We start from the raw sequence: 23313 nt of genomic DNA, 5'->3' as shown, positions 1-23313 counted from the left end.
CTCTCTGCGCATGTGTGCATGCGCGCCATCTAATCCAGCATCCTGTTCTCCAACAGATGGTATTCAGTTGCTTTAATACACTCTGAATAGTGTAAAGACTCACTCATTCCCACCAGCCATACTGATAGGGAGAATCCACAAATCCAGGCAGCTCCATTGATCCACATGGACGGACCAGCTGTAGCTGTTTTCATCTTAAGTAAGAGCAGGTCTTTTACGAAGCTAATGGCCTTAAGTGCCCCTTCAGGACCAGGCCCTCTCTCAAAACATCTTGGCCAAAATCTTTGTTTGTTTTCAGGCAGCTGGAAGGCAGAAAGTGTTTAGCATTCACTGGCTTCCAGGCGGCAATTAAAAAGTCCCTGCTGGGATGCTCAAGTTCCCATTGGGAATTGAAGTGGTGACTCTTTAATTGCCGGCTGGAGGCATGTGAAAGTTAACCCCGTCTGTCTTCCACCTCAGGATTCCGGCCTTTGCATTGCAACCGAGATGGGTCACAACAACGACCGGTTGTTAGGAAAAAGTCCTTTTTTCTCTCACCTTCCCCCAGCCATCCTGAGGCCTATCAAGGCCGGGAGAGAACTGCATTTCTGTGGCTCTTGAGGAGAGTTGAAAAAAGAAAGTTGGGTCATATCTTGATTAGGTCATCAAAATATCCTTAAAAGGTTGAGTTTTGGAGCCCTGCTAGAGACTCTTGATTCAGCTAAGCATGAAAGAATTTGGAAGAAGAGAAAACGAAGGGGGTCCCGGTGGGAAGAGACGGCTCTAGAGCCTCACCGGCGTCTAGGGGAGCAGCAGAAGGCCTCACAACCCTGCCAAATGGCCTGTTGAGGGTAGGATTTGAGGTACCCATCCGACAGCAGGACTAGTAGAAGCCACATCGGACCCTCCAGATGTTTGGGCTGCGACAGCCCATCTTCTCGGCTGCATGGCGGCCAACGGTGGCTGCAGTCCCAGATACGTTTGGAGGTCTCCGAGGGAAAAATAAGCACAAAAGATCGATACAGCAGTTGGTGCTAGTTTGTTTACTGCCGCGACAAGTGCTGAATTTGACCCAACTCCGGGAGGCCGTGGGAGGGCCTGGAGTGCTCTGGTCCGTGGGGTCACAAAGAGTCGGACACGCTTCACGACTAAACAATAACAACACCTTTTACTTTTAGAGAACAGATATAACACCTGAGCTATATTGCTCAGCTGCACTAGAAATCCCAGAGTTAGTATTATGTGATTCCTGAATGCATTGGGCTAGCTAAGTTGGGGGACTGAGTGCTGGATTAGAGAGAGAGAACGTTGACATGGCTCAGTTTTAGGGCTTTTCTTCATTGGCACAATTAAGAATGGGACCTCTATGTTCTGAAAAAGTTTACCTCTAAATGCCAGTTCGTGGGTAACCGAAATGTGAGGGTGCTATTACTGCTTCCCATCGCAGAATCGTGGCGTTGGAAGGGACCTATAAGGCCATAAAGTCCAAGCCACTGCTCATGGCGGGAATCCAAATCAAAGCAGATCTGAATTTTCTTGAAGGCCTCCAGCGTTGGAGCGCTCACCACCTCCCGGGGTCATTGTCGTACTGCTCTAACAGTTAAGAAGTTTTTCCTGATACAGTGGTGTCCCGCATAGCAAGCACCCTGTTTAACGACAAATCCGCATAGTGATGCAGATTTTGCAATCGCAAAAGCGATCGCATTGCGATGTTTTAGATGGGTGAAAACCGCATTGTGATTATTGGTAAGCGTTTTGCTTACCGATCTTTGCATTGTGATGTTTTAAAAATGGTTGATCGGCGGTTCCAAAATGGCCACCGGGTAAACAAAATGGCCACGCGCAGCATTTACGCACGATTTCTTCACTTACCGGGTGGCGAAAATGGCAGCCGGATGGAGGATTTCCGCACAGCAGTGAGTTTTTCCCCCATAGGGACGCATTAAAGGTGTTTTAATGCGTTCCTATGGGGTTTTTTGCCCCGCATAGCGAGGAATCCGATAGCGCCGGGTTTTTTTTTTTGAATGGATTAACGTCGCTATGCGGGGCACCACTGTATGTGCTTCCTGAACACATTGGGCTAGCTAAGTTGGGGGACTGAGTGCTGCTCTAACAGTTAAGAAGTTTTTCCTGATATCTGTCCTAAATGCCCTCCGGATGTTTGTCCCTACAATGCCCATTAGACCCAGCCAGGTGATCGGAACGGTGCTCCCCAAACTTGGAAAGGTGGCAGCATTGTGGGAAGGCTGCAACAGACACCTTGTGCCCCCCCTTCCCTGCAGCCTGTTTAAAAACAAAAACAAAATACTGTACCTGGATGGATAGAACAGGGAGAGAAGCAAAAAGGGAAGGGCAGGGTGTTGTCATGAGCGGAGAGGGGGGGGAAGAAGAGCGATGGCATGCAATGGTGCGACTTACTGTGATGGCAGAAGCTTCTTGTTGGGGGAGAACACAATTGGTGGATCTGGAAGTTCATGAGAACACAAAGGGGAAATCACATGGAGAGCAACTGAAAAAAGCGATGAAAGGGGGACAGGCAGCGGGTACGTTGTGGCCCCCCAGACAGACAGACACACATGCTCATAACCCCCATGCCAGTTTCAGTCTCTCCCTCTTCCCCATTCTTTCCCCTGCGGGAATATTGCCTCCTGCAATTTCTTGCACGCAACGTCAGCCATGCCGTTTTGCGTGCAAAAAGCAGAGCCGCGTGTTAATTGGAGATCGCTCGAACAGCTCCCCCCCCCCCAAAAAAAACCCCAGGCCTCTTTGAGAATTTCAACTTTTCTTAAAAGAAAGCAGAGCGCTGTTCGTCCTCAAACGTACAAAAACATCACTGAAGATTTGTGACTTTATCCTGGGAGAAGTTTCAATCGTTCGTTGCCAAGAAAAGAAAAAAGGCTTCCTGAAGCTTGAATACAGTTTCTGGCGCCCTCCCCTCAAACAAACAAACAAACAAATAAAAGCGGGCGTCTGCACAGAATAGGCTAGGAAAGACAAAGTTGCTGAACTAATACGGAATGAAGAATTCTCTGGAAAAATTTGAGAAAAACAGAGCTTAGGATGCAGAATTTTTTTACTTCCCTTCCCTTATTCATAGCACTGGAGAGAAAACTCCGTCATGCGGCCAAAAGACTAACATCACTCGTCGGTCCGGAGCCCCTGCGTGTTTAAGGGGGCCTGTTGAGCCCCCGAATCGAGCTCAGCTCTGTCTGCTACTTTTCCAGCTCCCGGGTTAACCCAGGAGAGGTTCAGGAGGAAATAAGTGGATCGATGCACTAGCCACAGAAAAACGTTCTTCTGTCTCACTGGACGACCCTGATCTTTCCTAAGGACTCCAATCCCTGACATTCTTCACCATCTGTCGGGCGCTGATGGAGGCCGGAGTCCAGGAGCCACTGGAGGGGTGTGTGTGTGTTTTTGTGTGTGTGTTTTACTGGGCGGTGTGGCAAGGTGGGGCAAAGGTGCTGTGAATCACACAAACCGATTATGCTCGTCAGAAAGACAGGGATGAAGCAAAAAGGAGGTTTTTTTATTATTGTTGTTTTTTTTTAAATTATTAAATGCCTGTACTGAAGGGCGAAGTTAATGTTAATTGGAAAGGCGTTCCCTGCGGAGCCACCACTGATAATGCTTGCCAGCCTAAACAGTTGGTGTAGCGTGTGGGATAGTGTGGGATGACTCAACCATCCCACACACTACACCAGAACACAGACAGAGTTCCGACTCCTGTCCTCTGAAGATGCCGGCCACAGAGACGGGTGAAACATCAGGAACAAAAACCTTAGGAACACGGCCAAAGAGCCCGAAAAACCTACAACAACCATCAGATCCTAGCCGTGAACACCTTTGAGAATATATATGTGCCCTTTTAAGATCCCCAGGAGGTTGGACTCGTACAGTACCAGATTTAGACTGCACTGGGCCACAACCATTCGGCGGAATTCCTCCCAGAAAACTGAGCCTACAGCCTTTTGGCGTCCTCCTGAAACCTGGCATTTGAGCAAGAATTTGCTCCAAGTTTTTTTTCTCCTGCCTTTCCTCTCAAAGGGAATAAACTGGGAACACATATACCAGTTTCGGAGACGCGGAGATCCTGCGATTTCTGTGGAGGACTCTTTTGACAATGTTTTTTTTTTCAAGCATGGATCCCTTTCCAGTCACTCCGCTCTCAGATCATCCTGCCTCTGAACTCTGAACCGTCGGGAGACCGCCCTCCGCGCCAAAGCTCCCGACGGCCCCAACCGCCCATCTGTTTACCTTGCCTGCGTTTCCGGAGACGGGAGGCTCGCCGGTGGTTCATGATGCAAGCCGCCATGGTGCTGAAGATGACGGCGGTGCTGAGGAAACAGACGCCTCCGATCACGCCAGCCAGCACAGGCTGTGGAAGGAGCTCCGGGAGCTGAGTTCGAGACGGGTACACTTCCATGCCTGATGGGAAGAGTGGGGTGGATTGGAAAAGAAGGGAGCCCGGTGGAGTGGCTACAACGTTGGGCCAAGATATAGGACAGTCTGGTCCTCCACTGAATCATGGAACTCCCAAGGTTTCAGACTCCACAAGAACCCTGGTTATGTGGAATTCAGGGCTACTGCCCGGCCCTCCATCTTTGGGCCTTACCTGTCGTGGAAACATTGACTACGTTGCTGGGGTCACTGATGTAACTGCCCGCAAAGGCCACCAGGCGGAACTCATAGAAGGCATCCTGTATGGGAAGGGGTGGAGGAGAAAGCAGAGGGACGTTAGGGCAACCCTCTACCGACACCGCCGTCTTCCCACCGTTGGTGTAACGGCACACTTGCAGACATCTCTGCTGTCACAAACTTGAGAAGCATCATTTTGAGTACAGTGGTGCCTCGCTTAACGAGCGCACCGTATAACGACAAATCCGCATAACGATCCCTTTTTCGGGATCGCTAATGCAGAGGCATAGCGTTGGCCCCAATGGGCAAAACTCGCATAGCGAAGGTCGGTAAGCATTTCGCTTACCGATCTTCGCTTTGCGACGCCTGCAGATCAGCTGTTCGGCGGTTTCAAAATGGCTGCCGGATGCCCAAAATGGCCATGCGCAGCGTTTTCGCGCTCTCCCCTCGCTTACCGAGGGTGCGAAAATGGCTGCCGGACCCTGGAAACTTCGCTAAACGGTGAGTTTTGTGCCCAATGGGCTTCCCCGTTCCATTTAGCGAAGTTTTCACATAGCGAAGGTTAATCCGGAACGGATTAACCTCGCTAAGCGGGGCACCACTGTAATTAGGAGATGCCCCTAACCACACTAAGAAAATCGGTCTGTTACGACGTTCATGGTGGTGGTTGCATTCTACGAAGTCTTGGAAGTTGTAGTTTGGTGGGAGGGCTGAAAAACGTCCTTGCTGTAGTTCAGAGTAGGGCACCAGAGTTTCCTGGCAGAAAGTTCCAAGTCTCTCGCAAAAAATGCAATCAGACAGGAGGGCACCATGCCAGTTAGGTAAAAGTTCCCCTTGATGTTTAGTCCAGTTGTCTCCAACTCTAGGACGTGGTGCTCATCCCCGTTTCCAAGCTATAGAGCCGGCATTTGTCTGAAGACCCTTCCCGTGTTCACGTGGCCAGCGTGACTAGACACAGAACGCTGTTACCTTCCCACCAAGGTGATACCTATTTATCTACTTGCATTTACATGCTTTCGAACGGCTAGGTTGGCAGGAGCTGGGACAAGCGACAGGCGCTTACTCCGTCGCGTGGATTCGATCTTACGACGGCTGGTCTTCCGACCTTGCAGCCCAGAGGCTTCTGCGGTTTAACCTGCAGTGCCAGTTAAGGCGGCATCAAACTGCATCTTCCAGAAACACGCATTCTTCTAATTTCGGGTATCATGCTTGGAAAATGTGATTGTACATCTCGATATGTGTACACACACCCGTGTGTTAAGATGGGAAGGGCTGGAATGTGATATTTGCACAGGGAAGCATTCTGCCTGGCATCAGCCTGATAGCTAGATCAATTAGGAGTCTCTCACACAGAATCATGGAATCACAAAATAATTGAGTTGGAAGGGGGGCCCATAAGGTCATCGAGTCCACCCCCCTCTGCTCAAGGCATGAATCTAAGTCAAAACAGATCTGAAAGATGGCGGTCCAATTTTCTCTTGAACGCCTCCAGCGTTGGGACGCTCACCACCTTCCGAGTTCATTGGTTCCATTGTCGTACTGCTCTAACAGTTAGGAAGTTTTTCCTCCTATTCAGCGTAAATCTGGCTCCCTGTGTTTTGAGGCCATTAATACATATCCTGCGCTTTGGGATGGTTCAAGAACAGATCCTATCCTTCCTCTGTATTTGAAAAGTATTATCAAATCTCCCCTCAGTCTTCTTTTCTCAAGGCTAAACATACCCAGTTCCTTCAGTTTTTCCTCACAGGGCTCGGTTTCCAACGCCCTCATCATCCTTGTCGCCCTCCTCTGAACTTGTTCCAATTTGTTAGAATCCTTCTTGAACTGCAGTGTCCAGAATTAGACACAGCACTCTAGAGGAGACCTAACCAGTGCTGAATAGAGGGGAACTAGTACCTCGCAGAATTAGTCCCTCTCTTAATCGATTCTAAAAATAAAGAGTCAAATATGTGATAGGATATAATTTTTGTCACATAGGGATGATAGCTTTAGCTGTTAAATTAGAGTAACTACGTCTGTCAAGTTTAAGGATGAAATACTAACATAACTAAGTCAAGTACAAGTTCATATATAAAACAAGAAATGGCCAAAGCATTATAACTTTGTTCTATTCTTACGTGTGTTTAAACAGTAAAACTTCTTTAATGTTTTTAACAAAGACCAAGTGATGACTTTATTTACTTTCAACGGCTGGAACGTGAACACACAAAGGAAAATACCAATTTTTATTCTCTCTCTCTCTGTGTATGTGTGTGTTTTATCCTAAGTCTTGAAATTCCTGTGTGGAAACTCTGTGAGTTACATTTTATACAGTGGTGCCCCGCATAGCGATATTAATCCGTTCCAGGATTAACGTCGCTATGTGGATTTGTCGCTATGCAGGGGGGGAACCCCATAGGAACGCATTAAAACGGGGTTAAATGCGTTCCTATTGGGGCGAAAACTCACCGCTATGCGGGGAATCCTTGATCCAGCCACCATTTTCACTGCCCGGTAAGCAAGGGCAGGGCACGAAAACGCTGCAGGTGGCCATTTTGCAGATGTGGTGGCCATTTTGGAACCACCGATCAGCTGTTTAAAAAACATCGCAATGCGAAGATTGGTAAGCGAAACGCTTACCGATCATCGCAATGCGATGTTTTCCCTATTAAAACATCGCAATGCGATCGCAAAAAACGCGTCGCTATGCGAATTCGTCATTAAACGGTGTGCTCGTTAAGTGAAGCACCACTGTATTTTTAAAAAACCAAAGCAATGATCATGAAAGGAGCCAGACATTGCCACCGAAGCCAACCTGGGCTGTACATCATACATCCCCTCCCTATGAACTAAGTTCCAAAGTGTCAAATTTTTGTTCATTGCCGGATCCCTTTCCAACTCACCTTAATTAGGCCAGGCACCAGGAGTTGAGTTTCAGAACTGGGGATGGACCCATCGAGTACCTCCCAGCCCCCCTGGTCCAGCCGCAGCTCCAGCGCGTAGCCGGTCAGAGCCACAGAGTAATGGAAAGGTGGTTCCCAGAGGAGCAGAACCCCCCGCGTGGTCTCGTTGGCCATCAGAGATTGAGGAGGGGACAGAAAGATCTGTGAGGGAGTCCCCGGGGAAGTGGGCGGCGGCATGGTGCTCATTGGATAACCTGAAAAGCAAACAGTAACAGTAACAGTAACAGTAACAGTAACAGTAACAGTAACAGTAACAACAACAACAACAACAACAACAACAACAACAACAACAACAACAACAACAACAACAACAACAACAACAACAACAATGGTTGTTGTGGGTTTTTGGGCACTTTGGCCGTGGTCTGAAGGTTTTTCTTCCTAATGTTTTGCCCGTCTCTGTGGCCGGTCTCTTCAGAGGACAGGAATCAGGACTCCCACAGACTGCCCCAGAGCACAGACAGAGTTCGGACTCCTGTCCTCTGAAGAGGCCGGCCACAGAGATTGGCGAAACATTAGGAAGAACAACCTTCAGAACACGGCCAAAGAGCCCAAAAAACCCACAACCACCATCAGATCCCGGCCGTGCAAGCCTTCGCGAATACAATAATAATAACAACGACAATAACAACAAGAGATGGGAATCCATTAAAAGCTCTCCTTGGGGAATTTTCCCCAGTCGAATTGAAAAATTCTGAACTCCCTGTCTGCCCATCTCCCATGGTGGACCCTTTTTCTAATTAAAGCCCCTTCAGAAGCATTTTTAAACTCCACACACGTTTTATTTGCGTTGTCTTTGCCGAACGTTGGCACATTTTCGTGGGCTCCTGCCTCAGAAACGCATCACCATGTCTGTTAGCTTCTGATGAGCTTCTGAGGAGGATCAGCGTTTATAGTTTGAATGGGATGATGGCTGGGGTCGGACCATGGTTCCATTTCCCCTCACAGATGCTGACCACAGGGAGGACTAATGGCCGGAGGGGCTCTCCACCATTATTTGGAGGCTGTTTTGACACCTGAATAAGACTTTGACCACTTTTGCATGGATTGTGGAGCACTGTAACGGTTTCTTTGGCTTCTAAAGTTTTTTTTGTTGCTCTGTGAGTGTATCTTTATTTTGCTTTCTGGTCCTGTGCTTGATTGTTCCGTTACCTTAACTTATTCGATGCAATATTGTGCGTCACTGCTCTTGTTATTTTTGATTTCTTAACTGTTACATAGGAATTGTCTGATGCACAGCCGTCACTAGAGATCCTTCTGGCTTTAAGGTTCGTTAGCGACATCGGAAAGGGGATTTGCTCAACTATGCAAATCTTCATCTAAGGCTGTTTTTTCTCTCTCTCCTTTAAACAGTGACTCTTTCAGCTCTGGACCATTGTCTATTCTGACCTTTGTTTTTCAATCTAATGGGGCCACCCTGATCCTGGATAGATCCTGTACGCATTTGCTAGATCTCTGCACTTGCTTTCACCCTAATTCCGAAACTCCCTGACCAGGGGCGGCACGCGGCCTCTGGGGCCAGCTCGCCTGCGGGCAGATCAGACAGAAGGCGATGCAAGAGCAGATGAGATCCAGAGAAAAGCAGCACAGAAAGCAGCTACGAGTTTTTTTTTAAAGATTCCCAGCCACCTTGTTGCCCACTCAAATTCTCAGAGAAATATTTCCCCCTCACCCAACTGCAACAACATGGAGCTGTCTTCACCTAGCGGCACGGTGGTGACAATCTCGCTGAAGGGCCCACTCCCCAGTTTGTTCTGCGCCAGGACGCTGAATTGGTAGCCGGTGTCTGACTGCAAGTTCTCCACCAGGACGTGCGAGGCACCGACAGGCACGGGAAGCGAGACCCAGTCGTGGTGAGGCCGATGGAGGTGCTTCAGCCTGTGGGAGACGCCGGGAGGAAAAAGGCCATGAATTTGAAACCGTTGATCATGTTCAGTTATTCTGTACCGTTTTAGCGCTATGCGCAAGAAATAAAATAATAAGGAACTCCAAATATATAGGTAAAGGTTCCCCTTGACATTTAGTCCAGTCGTGTCCGACCCTAGGGCGCGGTGCTCATCCCCGTCTCCAAGCCGTAGAGCCAGCGTTTGTCCGAAGCCTGTTTCCGTGGTCACGTGGCCAGCACGACTGGACACAGAACGCCGTGACCTTCCCACCGAGGTGGCGCCTATTTATCTACTCGCATTTTTAAATGCTTTCCAACTGCTAGGTTGGCAGATGCTGGGATTCCTGCCCATCTCGACTCCCTCGTCTATAAAGACATGGAGATCTACAAAGTACAGGCGCTCTGTGGAGGGAACTCCGTTCCAGATGACCCTCAGCAGGCCACAAGCAAGACCTCCACCATTTCCAGAGGCTTGCAGGTGGGGCAGGCAAGGTGTGTGTGCTTCCAAAAACAGAAGGCAGAAGAAAACCATCTAAATCAGTGGTTCCCCAACCTTGGGGCCTCCAGATGTTCTTGGACTTCAACTGCCAGATATCTTGGCCAGCAGAGGTGGTGGTGAAAGCTTCTGGGAGTTGTAGTCCGAGAACATCTGGAGGCCCAAGGTTGGGGACCACTGACTAGATAATGTCCGGAAACAAGATCTGGCCCAAGGCCTCCCCATCCTACTACAGGAACAGAAGCAGATTTTATTGTCAGCTGAACCTTCCTGCAACACAGGCAAAGTTATATTAGATTTAGATTAGGCCTCCTTCCGTCTCGAGAGACTATGGTATCGTGCTCTGTATGGAGGACTTGGAACAGCGTCTAGTGTGGCTGAGAAGGCCTATTCAAGAGTGACAGTCCCTTCCACACAGAAGACAAATAAAATCTGTCCCTTGTCCAGTTCCCTGGTTTTGCTGCTTTTGTGACTTCCTCTTTGCCTCAGCCTGCTGGATGAGGGTCTCTTCAAATTGGGAGAGGCCGTGATGCAATGCCTGCCTCCAGGCTGAACGCTCAGAGGTCAGGGTTTCCCATCTGTTGAGGTCCATTCCTATAAGAGTGCAGCAGACTAGTCTAGGGAGCGAGAAGAGGATAAATGCAACACACAGGTTTCTCTCTCCCTGGCGTTAGCTGCCTGAATAAGCTGCATCACTTTGCTTAACGGAAGTTAAGCATCATTTTCTTAGAGAGAGAGAGAGAGAGAGAGAGAGAGAGAACATGGCACAGCATGCAAACATTTGAGGACTCACAGTGGTGTGTACCAGATGCTGAACCTCTGGAAGTAACCCCCATCAAAACCTGGTTCCCAGGTGACATTCGCGGCCTGCTGGAGTGGCAGCACAGAGACATTAGCCACAGCATGAGGACTGGTGCCTAGAATACACAAGAGGAAGGGGAGGGGAAACTGCATCAGCATGACTTGATCTGAGATGAGACAGCTGGAAGGGATTTTAAGGGCATCTAGACTTGCATAACTAGCAGAGTTCTTCAAGTATATACTCGAGTATAAGCCTACCCGAATATAAGCCGAGGCACCCAATTTCACCACAAAAAACTGGGAAAACCCTATTCAGACCATCCTGGGAAGCCCCATGGGATGAGCCCAATTAGACCAAGGATGAGACAAAACTCGGGCAAGAGAGTATGGGAATTCCAGGTGGGCTGTCTTTTCCACCCTCCCTGAGAACGTCAGCTGCAGGTGTACCCACTCGATCGGGCATCCCACAGAGGTGGCATTGCAGAGACGTGAGTTCCACCCCTATGCAATTAGAGGGGGATTCATTAAAGTTCAATTGAGAAAGGAAAAAGTTGCAACATCCCTGAAGCAAGAAACAGAGCCTGTTGCTCATGTTGAACTGAGCAAGTTGTCAAAGAATAAAGGATTTTTGTTAGAAATTTTCTGGTGTCCCCGAATCATCCCTCCATCAAGATTTGGATAAAGGAGAAAAGGGAATTACACCAGGTCACAGAGTTGCAGTGAAAAAACATGAAAGGTCTGACAGCTTTACGTATCTACAGGTATTTGGAAGTCAGAAAATGAAACATCTTAGCTATCCCGTCCTTAGAAGCAGAACTGGCTTGCCTCGTGGCATGAAGAAAGCATCTGTCTCACTTTGGAACAACACGAATACAGTCCCTCCGTTGCCGAAGGAAATGCATTCACGTTCCAAACCTCCGAGCCATCAGACCCTCTCCAACAAGCTGGCATATTAGACCCTCTCATGACAGAGCGTCCTCGGAGCTTGCCAACGGCTAAGAGTAATGAGCTTTATCAATTCCTGCAGATATACAGAATAAAAAAAGTACCCACTGCAGCCGGCACAGGGCCTCCTTAAGAAAGCTGAAGCTTCTCAGTGTGTTTCTATAGTCTTTAGCTGATCTCATCATTGGGATTCTAGTACAGTGGTGCCTCGCTTAACGACGATAATCCGTTCCAGGAAAATCGCCGTTAAGCAAAAACATCGTAAAACGAAATTAAAAACTCCATTGAAACGCATTGAAAACTGTTTAATGCGTTCCAATGGGGCAAAAACTCACAGTCCAGCAAAGATCCTCCATATGGCGGCCATTTTCGCTGCCTGTATAGCAAGGAATCCATTCCTAAACACAGCGGGGAGCCATTTTAAGCACCCGGCGGCCATTTTGAAAACCTGACGATCAGCTGTTTTGATCGTCATAATGCGAAGAATTGGTTCCCAAAGTAGGGAACCGATCTTCGCAAAGCAAAAAAACCCATTTAGACCATCGTTTTGCAATTGCAATTGCGATTGCAAAAAGATAATCATACAGTGATTTTGTCGTAATACGGGGCAATCGTTAAGCGAGGCACCACTGTAATTTGCATCGTATGCCTTTGGGAGGTAGTGGCCGTTGGTTCCCTCTCTACCTCAGATTCCTTTTCCCACTTTTTTTCTTTCTTCCCATGTCAGCGAGAGTCTGCTTAGCAATGTCTGTGTTGTGTGTGTGCTCGTTTTTGTCAGTTATGTAGTCAGCAGTCAGAGTGTTACCCCTCAGCTAGTCAAAATAATGAAGTTCACCAGCTGCCATTTCAAACGAAATAACAAGCGAATATGTTTGTTTGCCTTCTGACAATATATGAAGCAAAGTAAAAGTGAGTAAAAGAGAAACATTTTTAAATTCTTTCTCAACACTGTGATTAAATCCATTGAGACTATTGCCAGTTGAGGTAAACCAAAACAAACAATACAGTAAGGGGTGGCATATCTGTTGGAGATTTGTAATTATAATAATCCGCGCCGTAAGTCCCTATTTGGATTTTTCTCTTCTGGATGTTTTAAGCCAACGGTTTCCGCACTCTGCCAATATTCTGAACAAGGTACCAACCCAATACGTAGACAGTGGTTATGGCGCTGACCCGGGCGACACCATTGTTAGCAGTACATTCCCATAGGCCGTGCTGTTCCTTGGTCAACGGGTGTAAAACCAGGCTGTTGTTCCGGTCAACCTGGGCATTGGCCAGGCCTTTGCTGCTCATCTGCAGGACGGAAAAACAGACAACAGAACCGTACAATTGGAGTCCAACCCCTTGCTGAAGTCAGAAATTCCAATTTGGACAGATGGCCACCCAGCCTATGTTGAGTGGAAACGTCCTTTCTTAGTATTTGAATCCACTGGTTTGGATCATACTCTCTGGCACCACACAAAACAAGCTTGTTCTAGCTGCCACATAGCAGCCCTTCATATACCGTATTTTTCAGTGTATAAGACTATACTTTTGTCTAAAATTTTTAGACTAAAAATTGAGGGTCGTCTTATACACGGAAGTAAGTGAGGAGAGAACAAAAACAAGTGGAGGGGAAAGCAGGGATCAAAGCGATCCTGCAGCACTTTGATCCCTTTCCCCCTGCACTTGCTAAGCCCCACTTATTTTTCTTAATTTTGGATTAGAAAAGTGGGTGTGGCGTCTTATACATGGGGGTGTCCTATACACGGAAAAATACAGTAGTGTGGGCTAGAGTTGTTGAACTAGGACCTGGAATATAGGACATGGTCCCGATCAACCCAGGTTAGCTCACTGAGTGACCTCAGGCCAATCCCACTCTTTCAGCTTGATCTACTTCATAAGGGCGTTGTGAAAAGAGTAAAGTATGCCACCTTGCGCTGACTGAGGAAAAGGAAGATATAAGTGGAACCACCTACCCACCCTCCAACCATCCAACCATCCAACCATCCATCCATCCATCCATCCATCCATCCATCCATCCATCCATCCATCCAACCAACCAACCAACCAACCAACCAACCAACCAACCAACCAACCAACCAACCAACCAACCAACCAACCAACCAACCAACCAAACCAACCAAACCAACCAACCAACCAACCAAACCAACCAACCAAACCAACCAAACCAACCAAACCAACCAAACCAACCAAACCAACCAACCAACCAAACCAACCAAACCACCAACCAACCAACCAACCAACCAACCAACCAACCAACCAACCAACCAACCAACCAACCAACCAACCAACCAACCAACCAACCAACCAACCAACCAACCAACCAACCAACCAACCAACCAACCAACCAAAAGAAACAAATACTGGGGGAACTCATACACACATCATATAACCTTCATCAAGCCCATTTACAACCTGCAAAGCCCTGGTTGAAGGAAAACCCAATAAGCCCCTGATCAAAGCAGGTGTAGGCAGTGGGGAGGACATGTATGGAGGTGGGGAGGGCCATCTGGACAGGTATTCTTCATGCTCTAACCTTCTTGGAGGAACCATAAAATGAAAACTTAAACCACGAAGAAACATTTAAAATGTTTGCTTAAGGAAGACCACCCCCTGTCTTCAAGCCACTGATATTTCTGGAAAGGCTACTTCGTTTATATTGGTCATCTACCAAAAAAATTAAAAGCTGGGTCACCTTAGTCCAAGAAATGTTGGGTGCAGGGTCACCTCGGGCAGCGCAAGGGATGAGCAGCTCCCGCCCCACCTCCTGGAAATATTCTTCCTTGGGGCGCAGAGTGAACATAGGCGGATCCTAGGGCATAAAGAGAAGATTATTTCGTTATTAGCCTGCCCTATCTGAAAGTTCATAGTGGGTGGCAGTAAATAATAGGGATCTAAATCTTGCTGGGATATAAATCTTCTCATGCACAACGGGAAAGTGCATCTTTCCCCTTAGCCTTCGAAGGAGTGCAATATTTTCTGCTCTTCTTCGAAAAAAGGTCTGTGCAAATAACTGCTCAAAATTATAATAGTTATCACCTTGTCACAGGGACTTATTGGCTGGATGTGTCATTTATGTTTTTCAATAATCAGCCAATGCTTCTGTGTTTGCTGCGTGCGCGGGGAGTCTGTGTGTGTTTACATGCTTTGGCTTATCGAAGAGAAAGAGCACCGGCTTTCTGCAAGAGATTCTGCATCAATCGCCCACAGGTGCTCTCATGCTAGAGATCAGAAATACAGTGGTGCCTCACTTAACGATTACCTCGTTAAACGACAAATCCGCTTTATGATGGTTTTTTTGCGATTGCTATTGCGATCGCAAAACAATGTTCCTATGGGGAAAATTCGCTTCACAACGATCGGTTCACTGCTTCAGGAACCGATTCTTTACATTACGACAATCTAAAAACAGCTGTCCGTCAGGGTTCAAAATGGCTCCTCGCTGTGCAAAATGGCTCCCCGCTGTGTTAAGGACGGATTCCTCGCTATACAGGCACCAGAAAATGGCCGCCCTATGGAGGATCTTCACTGCACGATGCAAGTATTTCGCCCATTGGAACACACTGAACGGTTTTCAATGCATTTCAGTGGGTTTTTAAATTTTGCTTGACGACGATTTCACTTAACGGCGATTTTAACGGAACGCAAGTAAGTATCCCTGGGTCGTCAAAAGGTTCACAACATTGCGGGGCCAATTCTTTGTCCAGCTCACTTGGGTTGTTGGAGAGAAGAAGAATCTACTCCATATTTTACACTCCTCCAGTTATGGATGTCGAGGGGCGACTCGGACTGGCACTCAAGATGCACAGATGTACATAAACATATACAGTGTCCATCGCTCACCTTCAAGAGGACTCGGGTGGGTGCTGAAGAACCAGCCGTGCCATAGATGTTATACGGGGTGCAAGCATAGACGCCGAGGGCATCGTCATTGCTGGTGGTGATCAGGATGGCACCGTCAGCCCTCATGGTCCAACCTGGAAACTACACGAGAAGGCGCAGGGAGTGCAAAACAACGTGTTCAGAACAGAATGGTTAAAAAAATGACAAGCAACGTAAGATTTTAGAATCATGGAGTGGGAAGGGGCCTCTAAAGGCCATCCAGTCCATCCTCAGGAATCCCAGCCAAAGCAGATCGGACAGAGGGTGGTCCCAATTTTCTCCTGACGGCCTCCAGGGTCGGAGGGCTCACCACCTCCCGAGGTCAACGGGTTCCACTGTTCTACTTCTTGACTAGTTAAAAGCTTTTCTCCTGACATTCAGCCCAAATCTGGCCCCCCTATAGTTTGAGCCCATTATGATGTGTCCTGCCCTCTGTATTTTGCAAACACTACCTATAGAGGGTATTGCTGGGCATTCCAGGAAGTACCTTGCCTAACTCCAAGGGTTCCCCATCCTTGGTCCAGTTGATGAAGAGCAGCGGCGGGTTGGCCTTATTGGGGCAGCTGATTATTCCTTGCATTCCTATTGGCAGGAGCGTCTCCGGGGGCATGTCGGTCGCTTGTGCTGGATCTGCAGAAGTGCGAGACAGGACTTCAGACAACAGTGGAGCAAAGATACAGGGGGGTGGAAAATAAAACTGGAGGGGGAAACAGTTTAAAGGGTAGCAGAATAAAAGAAATAAAAAAACCCTGTAAGGTTGGAATAGTCCCCCAGGGCTATCCAGTCCATATGACTACAGTGGTGCCTCGCTTTACGATTGCCCCGCATTACGACGAATCCACTTTACAACGATCTTTGCGATCGCAAAACGATGGTCTAAATGGGGGGATTTCGCTTTGCAAAACGATGTTTTTTAAACAGCTGATTGCCGGTTTCAAAATGGCCGCCGGGTAAATAAAATGGCTCCTCGCTGTGTCTAGGGACAGATTCCTTGCTATACAGGCAGTGAAAAGGGCCGCCGTATGGAGGATCTTTGCTGGATGGTGAGTTTTAAGCCCATTGGAATGCACTGAAAGGTTTTCAATACATTTCAATGGGCTTTTTATTTTTGCTTTATGACATTTTCGCTTAACGGCGATTTTGCTGGAACGGATTATCGCCGTTCAGCGAGGCACCACTGTAGTTATTTCTCATGAGTTATTTCCAAGTTCTGGGTTTATGTCCATCGTCCCTTAGTTCTTAAACCACAAGATGGAGGACCAGAGATGGCCGCCAACTGGAGATTTGTGCTGGAGGTTTATCCTTTGGCCAAACAGATTCGCCACTTCCGAGCCCCTGCCTCCTCCAGCGGGCACCGACTCAAGAGTCAGCATCCTGGCTTCCTTGTCTCGCCTCACCTGGGTGCTCCCTCTGAGTGGGTGCCCACCTGTTCAGAAAAACAAAACCAGCGCGAACTGCCGGCTCCACCGTCCATGCCCAACTCTCTTGCAAACTAACATCTGAAGAATGCCGGAAGATATGCTTCCAACGGAGGTTAATTTGAACATGCCCCACAAAGATCAGGAATTTTCATTTTTTTTCATGCTGCCCGTTTCTAGCGGAACTTCTCTTCCCCCTTATTTCACTCCTACTGAGTGATCTGGATCGCTAGGAGCGTGGAAACATAATGCCTACACAGGACGGTAAGGAACGCCGAGGCAGACGGTGATCTCTTCAGCCCGTTGCTGGGGACGCAGGTGTAACGCCCCGAATCCTCTGGAGTCGTTTTCTGGATTAAGAGGCTTCCATCGACTAAGATTCGAATTCGAGACTGGAGGTGGCTGAAGAAGAGAAGGCAGAGGTTGAAGAGATCAGAGGACAAGAGGACGGATATTTTTTTTGCAATTTGCCAAATATCTCTGGAATGAACTCCCAGGACTCTTTTTTTAAATTTTTTTTGCACCTCCACCACGATCTCTTCGTACCTGAGGTGAAAAACATTCGTATTCCCCTGGAACCAGCTATAAGTGAGGTTGACCGGATAGGCCTCAGCTTGGCAGGTCAAAAAGGCATCTTGGGTGAGATTGACGGTGACGTTCCGTGGGGGCATCACAATGACCGGCGGCCCTAAGAGGAAGAGAAGAGAGGAAGCAGGTACTAAGGTGCGGAGCTGATCCTGGAACCACCTTTCGGTCCTACAAATAGGACGTATTTGTAGATGGCTTTCTCTTTCTTTCTTAAAACAAGATCCAAAAGCAAGTGAGGAGAAAGGGGCTCTTTTTTTGAGACTCTGGAGGATTACTGGCAGTTAGAACAGGCAAACCTGGTCAAAAGGGATTTTGTATAAAGCAGAGATGGAAAACGTGGAGGGGTTTGTGTTTTTTTGGATCACAGCTTATCTATCTATCTATCTATCTATCTATCTATCTATCTATCTATCTATCTATCTATCTATCTATCTATCTATCTATCTATCTATCTATCTATCTATCTATCTATCTATCTATCTATCTATCTATCTATCTACAGTGGTGCCTCGCATAACAAGCGCACCGTTTAACAACGAATCCGCATAGCGATGCGGATTTTGCGATCGCAAAAGCGATCGCATTGCAACATTTTAATAGGCAAAACATCGCATTGCGATAATTGGTAAGCGTTTCGCTTACCGATCTTCACATTGCGATGTTTTGGGAACAGCTGATCGGCAGTTCCAAAATGGCCACCGGATGAAGAAAATGGTCACCTGCAGCGTTTTCGCGCCCTGCCCTCACTTACCAAGACAGTGAAAGTGGCGGCTGGATGGGGAATATTCGCTTACCGGTGAGTTTTTCCCCCAACTCTGTTTAATGCGTTCCTATGGGGTTTTCTGCCCCGTATAGCAATGATATATCCGGCTCAGATTATCGTCGCTATGCGGGGCACCACTGTATCTATCTATCTATCTATCTATCTATCTATCTATCTATCTATCTATCTATCTATCTATCTATCTATCTATCTATCTATCTATCTATCTATCTATCTATCTATCTATCTATCTATCTATCTATCTATCTATCTATCTATCTATCTATCTATCTAGATTTATACCTCACCCATCTAGACCAAAAGTCTACTCCAATCCCGTAGCCAGCATGGCCACCAGTGGCTACGCCATTTTGAGAATTGTAGCAAAAATCAATAAAGACACAAATAAATAAAACATTTCCCATCTTGGGCAGCTTTTGGTATATTCCCTCTAAGAGGGTGTCATACTAGAATGTACGTCTGGCAAGCGGAACGTTCACGTCCAGCCTCTACCCAATCAAATATTTAAAGGGTCACGTGGGAAACGATGGGAAATACTTTTTTTCGGCTTCAGATCCTGGGGATACCACAGAACAGACAATGGCAAATGAGCCGAGACGATGATTTAATCTGGCATTCTGCAGCTTTTTATATTAAGTTGTGGATCAGTCTTTGAAAATATTGTGCCTTCTTCGGGTTACCTTGGACCAGCAGGCGGGTCGTATGGGTGACGGTGCCCTCCTTGCTCGTGGCTTGGCAAGTGTATGCCCCGGCACTGGCCCGCTCCACACTGGCAAAGACCAGAGACCCGTTCTTCACCTGGTGAAAAAAAAAGCAGAACAGTTTAGGCAACGCTTCGACTCACAGATGCAGGAACTTATGCCATTAGCACGGCCCTATCCACACAGAAGATAGTAGGCATCAGCAGTGGGCAGGGGGGAAAAATCATACAAAAAAATCCATAAATTTTAAATAGAAAATTATGAAACCTCCTACACTTGGGCTGGCAGGATCTGAGGCATTCGAGAACCCCTCTGCCTGACTTCCGTGAGCCCAGACAAACACTAGCAACCCCTGTATCTTGTCCCAGCACAAAACAATGACACTTTTCGGAAAAGGCTTCATGATCTATGGACCAGTGATCACTGCACACAAAAGATTAGCTAACAAAGCCCATCAACCACAGTGACAGATCATCTCCCCCCTTATCACAACAAGACACCCATTAAAAAAAAAAACACCCTGATCACCCTAATCACCCAATCTCCTGAAAAGGACAGAAAGCTGATCCCACAGCTACGAGTATTCACACACTACACCAGAACACAGACAGAATTCTGTCCTCTGAAGATGGTAGAAATGACAATTAAAAAGCAACAACACAATAGAAGAACTCTAGAGAAGGAGAGATTTGTAGTGAATACAAAGACCAGTTTTTGGAAAGGTTTTTAAGGTGGGGGGAGGGATTAAATAATGCAAGTTTTCCAAGAAACTAAGGATTTAAAGAAACCAATCAGAGTCATTTAAAAGGGCATAGAAATACTCAGAGTGCAAGGGAGCAAAAACCGTATGCTTCCAAAATTTATTTATTTACTTTATACGCCACTTTTCTCCTCATAAGGGAAGCCAAGGCTGCTCATAATATTAAAAAGAACAGAATTAAAAACCTAGCAAGTTAAACATGAAAAAAGCAACTAAACTATATGCTAATTAAAATATAAATGAAAACAGTGGTGCCTCGCTAGACAATGATAATCCATTCCATTTAAATCGCTGTTTAGCGAAATCATCGTCTAGCGAAAAACAATTCCCCATTGGAATGCATTGAAACCTGTTTAATGCGTTCCAATGGGGAAGAATCGTCGTTGTCTAGCGAAGATCGGCCATAGGAAAGCCGCTTTGCGAACCGCCGATCAGCTGTTTAAATCGCTGTCTTGCGAAGCTTAGGTCCCGAAAACACCTATTTTACGAGCGCGGAGGGAGCTGTCAAAATCATCGTCTAGCAAAAATCGGTTTGCGAAGCAGGGGCCAAATATTGTCCAGTGAAATTCCCCCATAGGAATCGCTGTTTTGCGAATTGCTATAGCGATGGCAAAAAGCCAATGTCTAGCGAAAAAACTGTCCTGCAGGGTCACTGTCTAGCGAGGCACCATTGTAATTAAAAGCAAGTAAGCGTTAACTTTAAAAAGGCATTCAGGGAGCCGATCATAATTGTTAAAAGCCTGCCTGAAAAGATGGGTCTTCAGCTCTTGAGGGGAATACCACACCTGTACTTTGTCTCCACTTTCAATGGTCTGGTTGCCCCTCTGCCAGGTGACCACCGGCTGCGGGTTGCCAGCTGCCAAACAGGTGAGCGTGAGAGGCTTCTGGTTCTGCACTTCGAGGAACGCTGGCGGGACCTCTTGGAAAGTAGGGGGAGCTGAAAGACAAGATTTTAGGGGAAGAATGTCTGAAGCTGGCTTTGAATCCTCCCACACACTTTGTTTTCCTTTCTAGTTCCTCCAAGCCTGTTCTTGTCCCCCGCCCCTCGCCTTCCACCTCTCTTCTGGCTTCGCATCATTTTCAAAAATTATACAACCTAAGAAGAAGTAAACAGCCGCACTGCACAAACACAATGAACCACCGAGCGAAGGAGAAAACGAAGAAAGGGTGGAAATGATCATTAGCGGCAATCCTAGTGTCCCAACCAGAAGATACAGAGATTAATATATATTTTTTTGGACTACAACTCCCAGAATCCCGAGTCAGCATTGGCCACCACTTTGCTTTTGGGGAACTCTGGGAGCTGAAGTCCAAAAAAAGAGAGGAACTTTTCCAAACGCCAGTCAAATTCTCCACTGTTGCTAAGTAGAGATGGACAAGGACAGCCGGTTTGGAAGTTCATGACGATCCCTTTATCAGCTGAAAAGATATTTGGCATTTCCGACCCCTGCCTCCTACAGCAGGGACCCACTCAGAGGGAGTGCCCCAGCTTTCCTGACGTGCCTCCTTTGGGCACTGCCCTTCTTGGGCGCCTGCCAGAGGAGGCAGACCTGAAAAGCACTGAAAACCTGTTCAGCCGATAAACGACTGATATTTAGTACGTTCTAGTGCTAAATATCAGACCAACCCCCTATTCCAGGATGGAATTCTCTGAAGCTACTGGGATGAGAAGCAAAACGTTTCCACCTAATAAGAAAGAAGTCCAGTCTGCCATGACTCAACGTCCAGATCACCTCACCTCTATGACTGAGAGTCTTCACAGATATATTTCCCTGGTATACTTATTTTGCATGCAGTTTTCCTGGTAGGTACATCCATTTTTGTACGTGGTTCTTCCTAATACCTGCATTTTTGTAAGCACTGTCCCATAACACCACCCCATTTCCTTTAATATACACATTTTAGGTAAAGGTAAAGGTTCCCCTTGACATTTAGTCCAGTCGTGTCCGACTTTAGGGCGCGGTGCTCATCCCCGTCTCCAAGCCATAGAGCCTGCGTTTATCCATAGACCGTTTCCGTGGTCACGTGGCCAGCGCGACTAGAAACGGAACACCGTGACCTTCCCACCGTGGCGGTGCCTATTTATCGACTCACATTTTTATATGCTTTCAAACTGCTAGGTTGGCAGTGAACACGGACATAACTTTAAATATTAACAATCATAACTAAAAAGACAACAATATTAAAAATGACTAAAACTTAATTTTGAAACGTTTTCTTTTTTTTAAAAAAAAGGGTGAGTAAAAAGATGTGTGTATGAGGCAAAACATGGCATTAAAATGTAGTTATTAGCAAAATTTATATGCAGAAAACTATAAACACTTCTAATGTAAAAAAAAATATCTGTGTTCAGGATGGCTGAATGTAAGTGATAAAAACAGCAAACTGAAGTTGACAGATTTCCCCACCGCTCCATCCCAAATTCCCCACCAATGCCTGCCCCAATTTCCTCTTTCATTTCACCGTCTCAGTGGCTAGGGAGGATGATGGTCTGTTCAGAGAAACAGCAATTGCTTAGAAAGTGAAGCAAAGATGAATAAGCCGGATTATAGGTGGGGGGACCAGGGTCTAGAAGGAAGCGGAGCAGATGGGCCGGGAGATCAAGGTGATCCCACACCAGAAAGGGATTGAGGCGTGGGCCGTGCACCAGATACTCCTGGCCTCCGACATATGGCAGATCCATTATCGCTGCCATGGCGGATCTCACCTCCTCTAATTTGTCTGATCATTCCCTTGGCACAGGGCTGGCCCCCGTCAACAGCCAGACTGAGGCGACTGGCCGAGGCAGCAAATACCGAGAGGGGCCGAGAGGACGAAGCCGGGGGTGCCCCAGAACCATTAACCCTCATCTACCTCCTGAGAAATCTATACGTGGGAGAGGAAGCAACAGTTAGAACAACCGATGGGTTCAAAATTGGGAAAGGAGTACGACAAGGCTGTATATTGTCCCCCTGCTTATTCAACTTATATGCAGAATACATCATGCGGAAGGCTGGACTGGAGGAATCCCAAACCAGAATTAAGAATGCCAGAAGAAATATCAACAACCTCCGATATGCAGATGATACCACTCTGATGGCAGAAAGTGAGGAGGAATTAAAGAAACTTGTAATGAGGTTGAAAGAGGAGAGTACAAAAAAGGGCCTGAAACTCAACATCAAAAAAACTAAGATCATGGCCACTGGTCCCATCACCTCCTGGGAAATAGAAGGGGAAGATATGGAGGCAGTGACAGATTTTACTTTCTTGGGCTCCATGATCACTGCAGATGGGGACAGCAGCCACAAAATTAAAAGACGCCTGCTTCTTGGGAGGAAAGCGATGACAAACCTTGACAGCATCTTAAAAAGCAGAGACATCACCTTGCCAACAAAGGGCCACATAATCATAGCTATGGTTTTTCCAGTAGCGATGTATGGAAGTGAGAGCTGGACCCGCCGAAGGATGGATGCTTTTGAATTGTGATGCTGGAGGAGACCCTTGAGAATCCC

General features: G+C 47.0%; 1 protein-coding gene across 6 annotated transcripts in view; it reads right to left on the bottom strand.

The window, feature by feature from the left end:
* IGSF9 (immunoglobulin superfamily member 9) overlaps window positions 1-23313 on the bottom strand; it is a 75832-nt gene that overhangs the window by 5767 nt on the left and 46752 nt on the right. For 3 of the 6 annotated variants that reach the window (XM_072984460.2, XM_072984462.2, XM_072984461.2), the window contains exons 5-18: window positions 20608-20759; window positions 19042-19159; window positions 17536-17677; window positions 17246-17391; window positions 16059-16201; window positions 15533-15673; window positions 14385-14501; window positions 12829-12979; window positions 10734-10857; window positions 9232-9437; window positions 7500-7753; window positions 4595-4679; window positions 4237-4407; window positions 2398-2488 (exon numbers count right to left, since the gene is read on the bottom strand). In XM_072984460.2, the coding sequence (XP_072840561.2) occupies window positions 2398-2488; window positions 4237-4407; window positions 4595-4679; window positions 7500-7753; window positions 9232-9437; window positions 10734-10857; window positions 12829-12979; window positions 14385-14501; window positions 15533-15673; window positions 16059-16201; window positions 17246-17391; window positions 17536-17677; window positions 19042-19159; window positions 20608-20759 (2041 nt within the window). The remainder of the gene's footprint in view (window positions 1-2397; window positions 2489-4236; window positions 4408-4594; window positions 4680-7499; window positions 7754-9231; window positions 9438-10733; window positions 10858-12828; window positions 12980-14384; window positions 14502-15532; window positions 15674-16058; window positions 16202-17245; window positions 17392-17535; window positions 17678-19041; window positions 19160-20607; window positions 20760-23313) is intronic. The other 3 variants (XM_072984464.2, XM_072984463.2, XM_072984465.2) reach the window with 3 other exon arrangements.

The sequence above is a fragment of the Pogona vitticeps genome, chromosome 15 (assembly GCF_051106095.1).
Source record: "Pogona vitticeps strain Pit_001003342236 chromosome 15, PviZW2.1, whole genome shotgun sequence".
Classification (NCBI taxonomy): Eukaryota; Metazoa; Chordata; class Lepidosauria; order Squamata; family Agamidae; genus Pogona; species Pogona vitticeps.
Note: the sequence above shows the minus strand (reverse complement) of the source record. Positions and strands in the feature narration are given on the sequence as shown.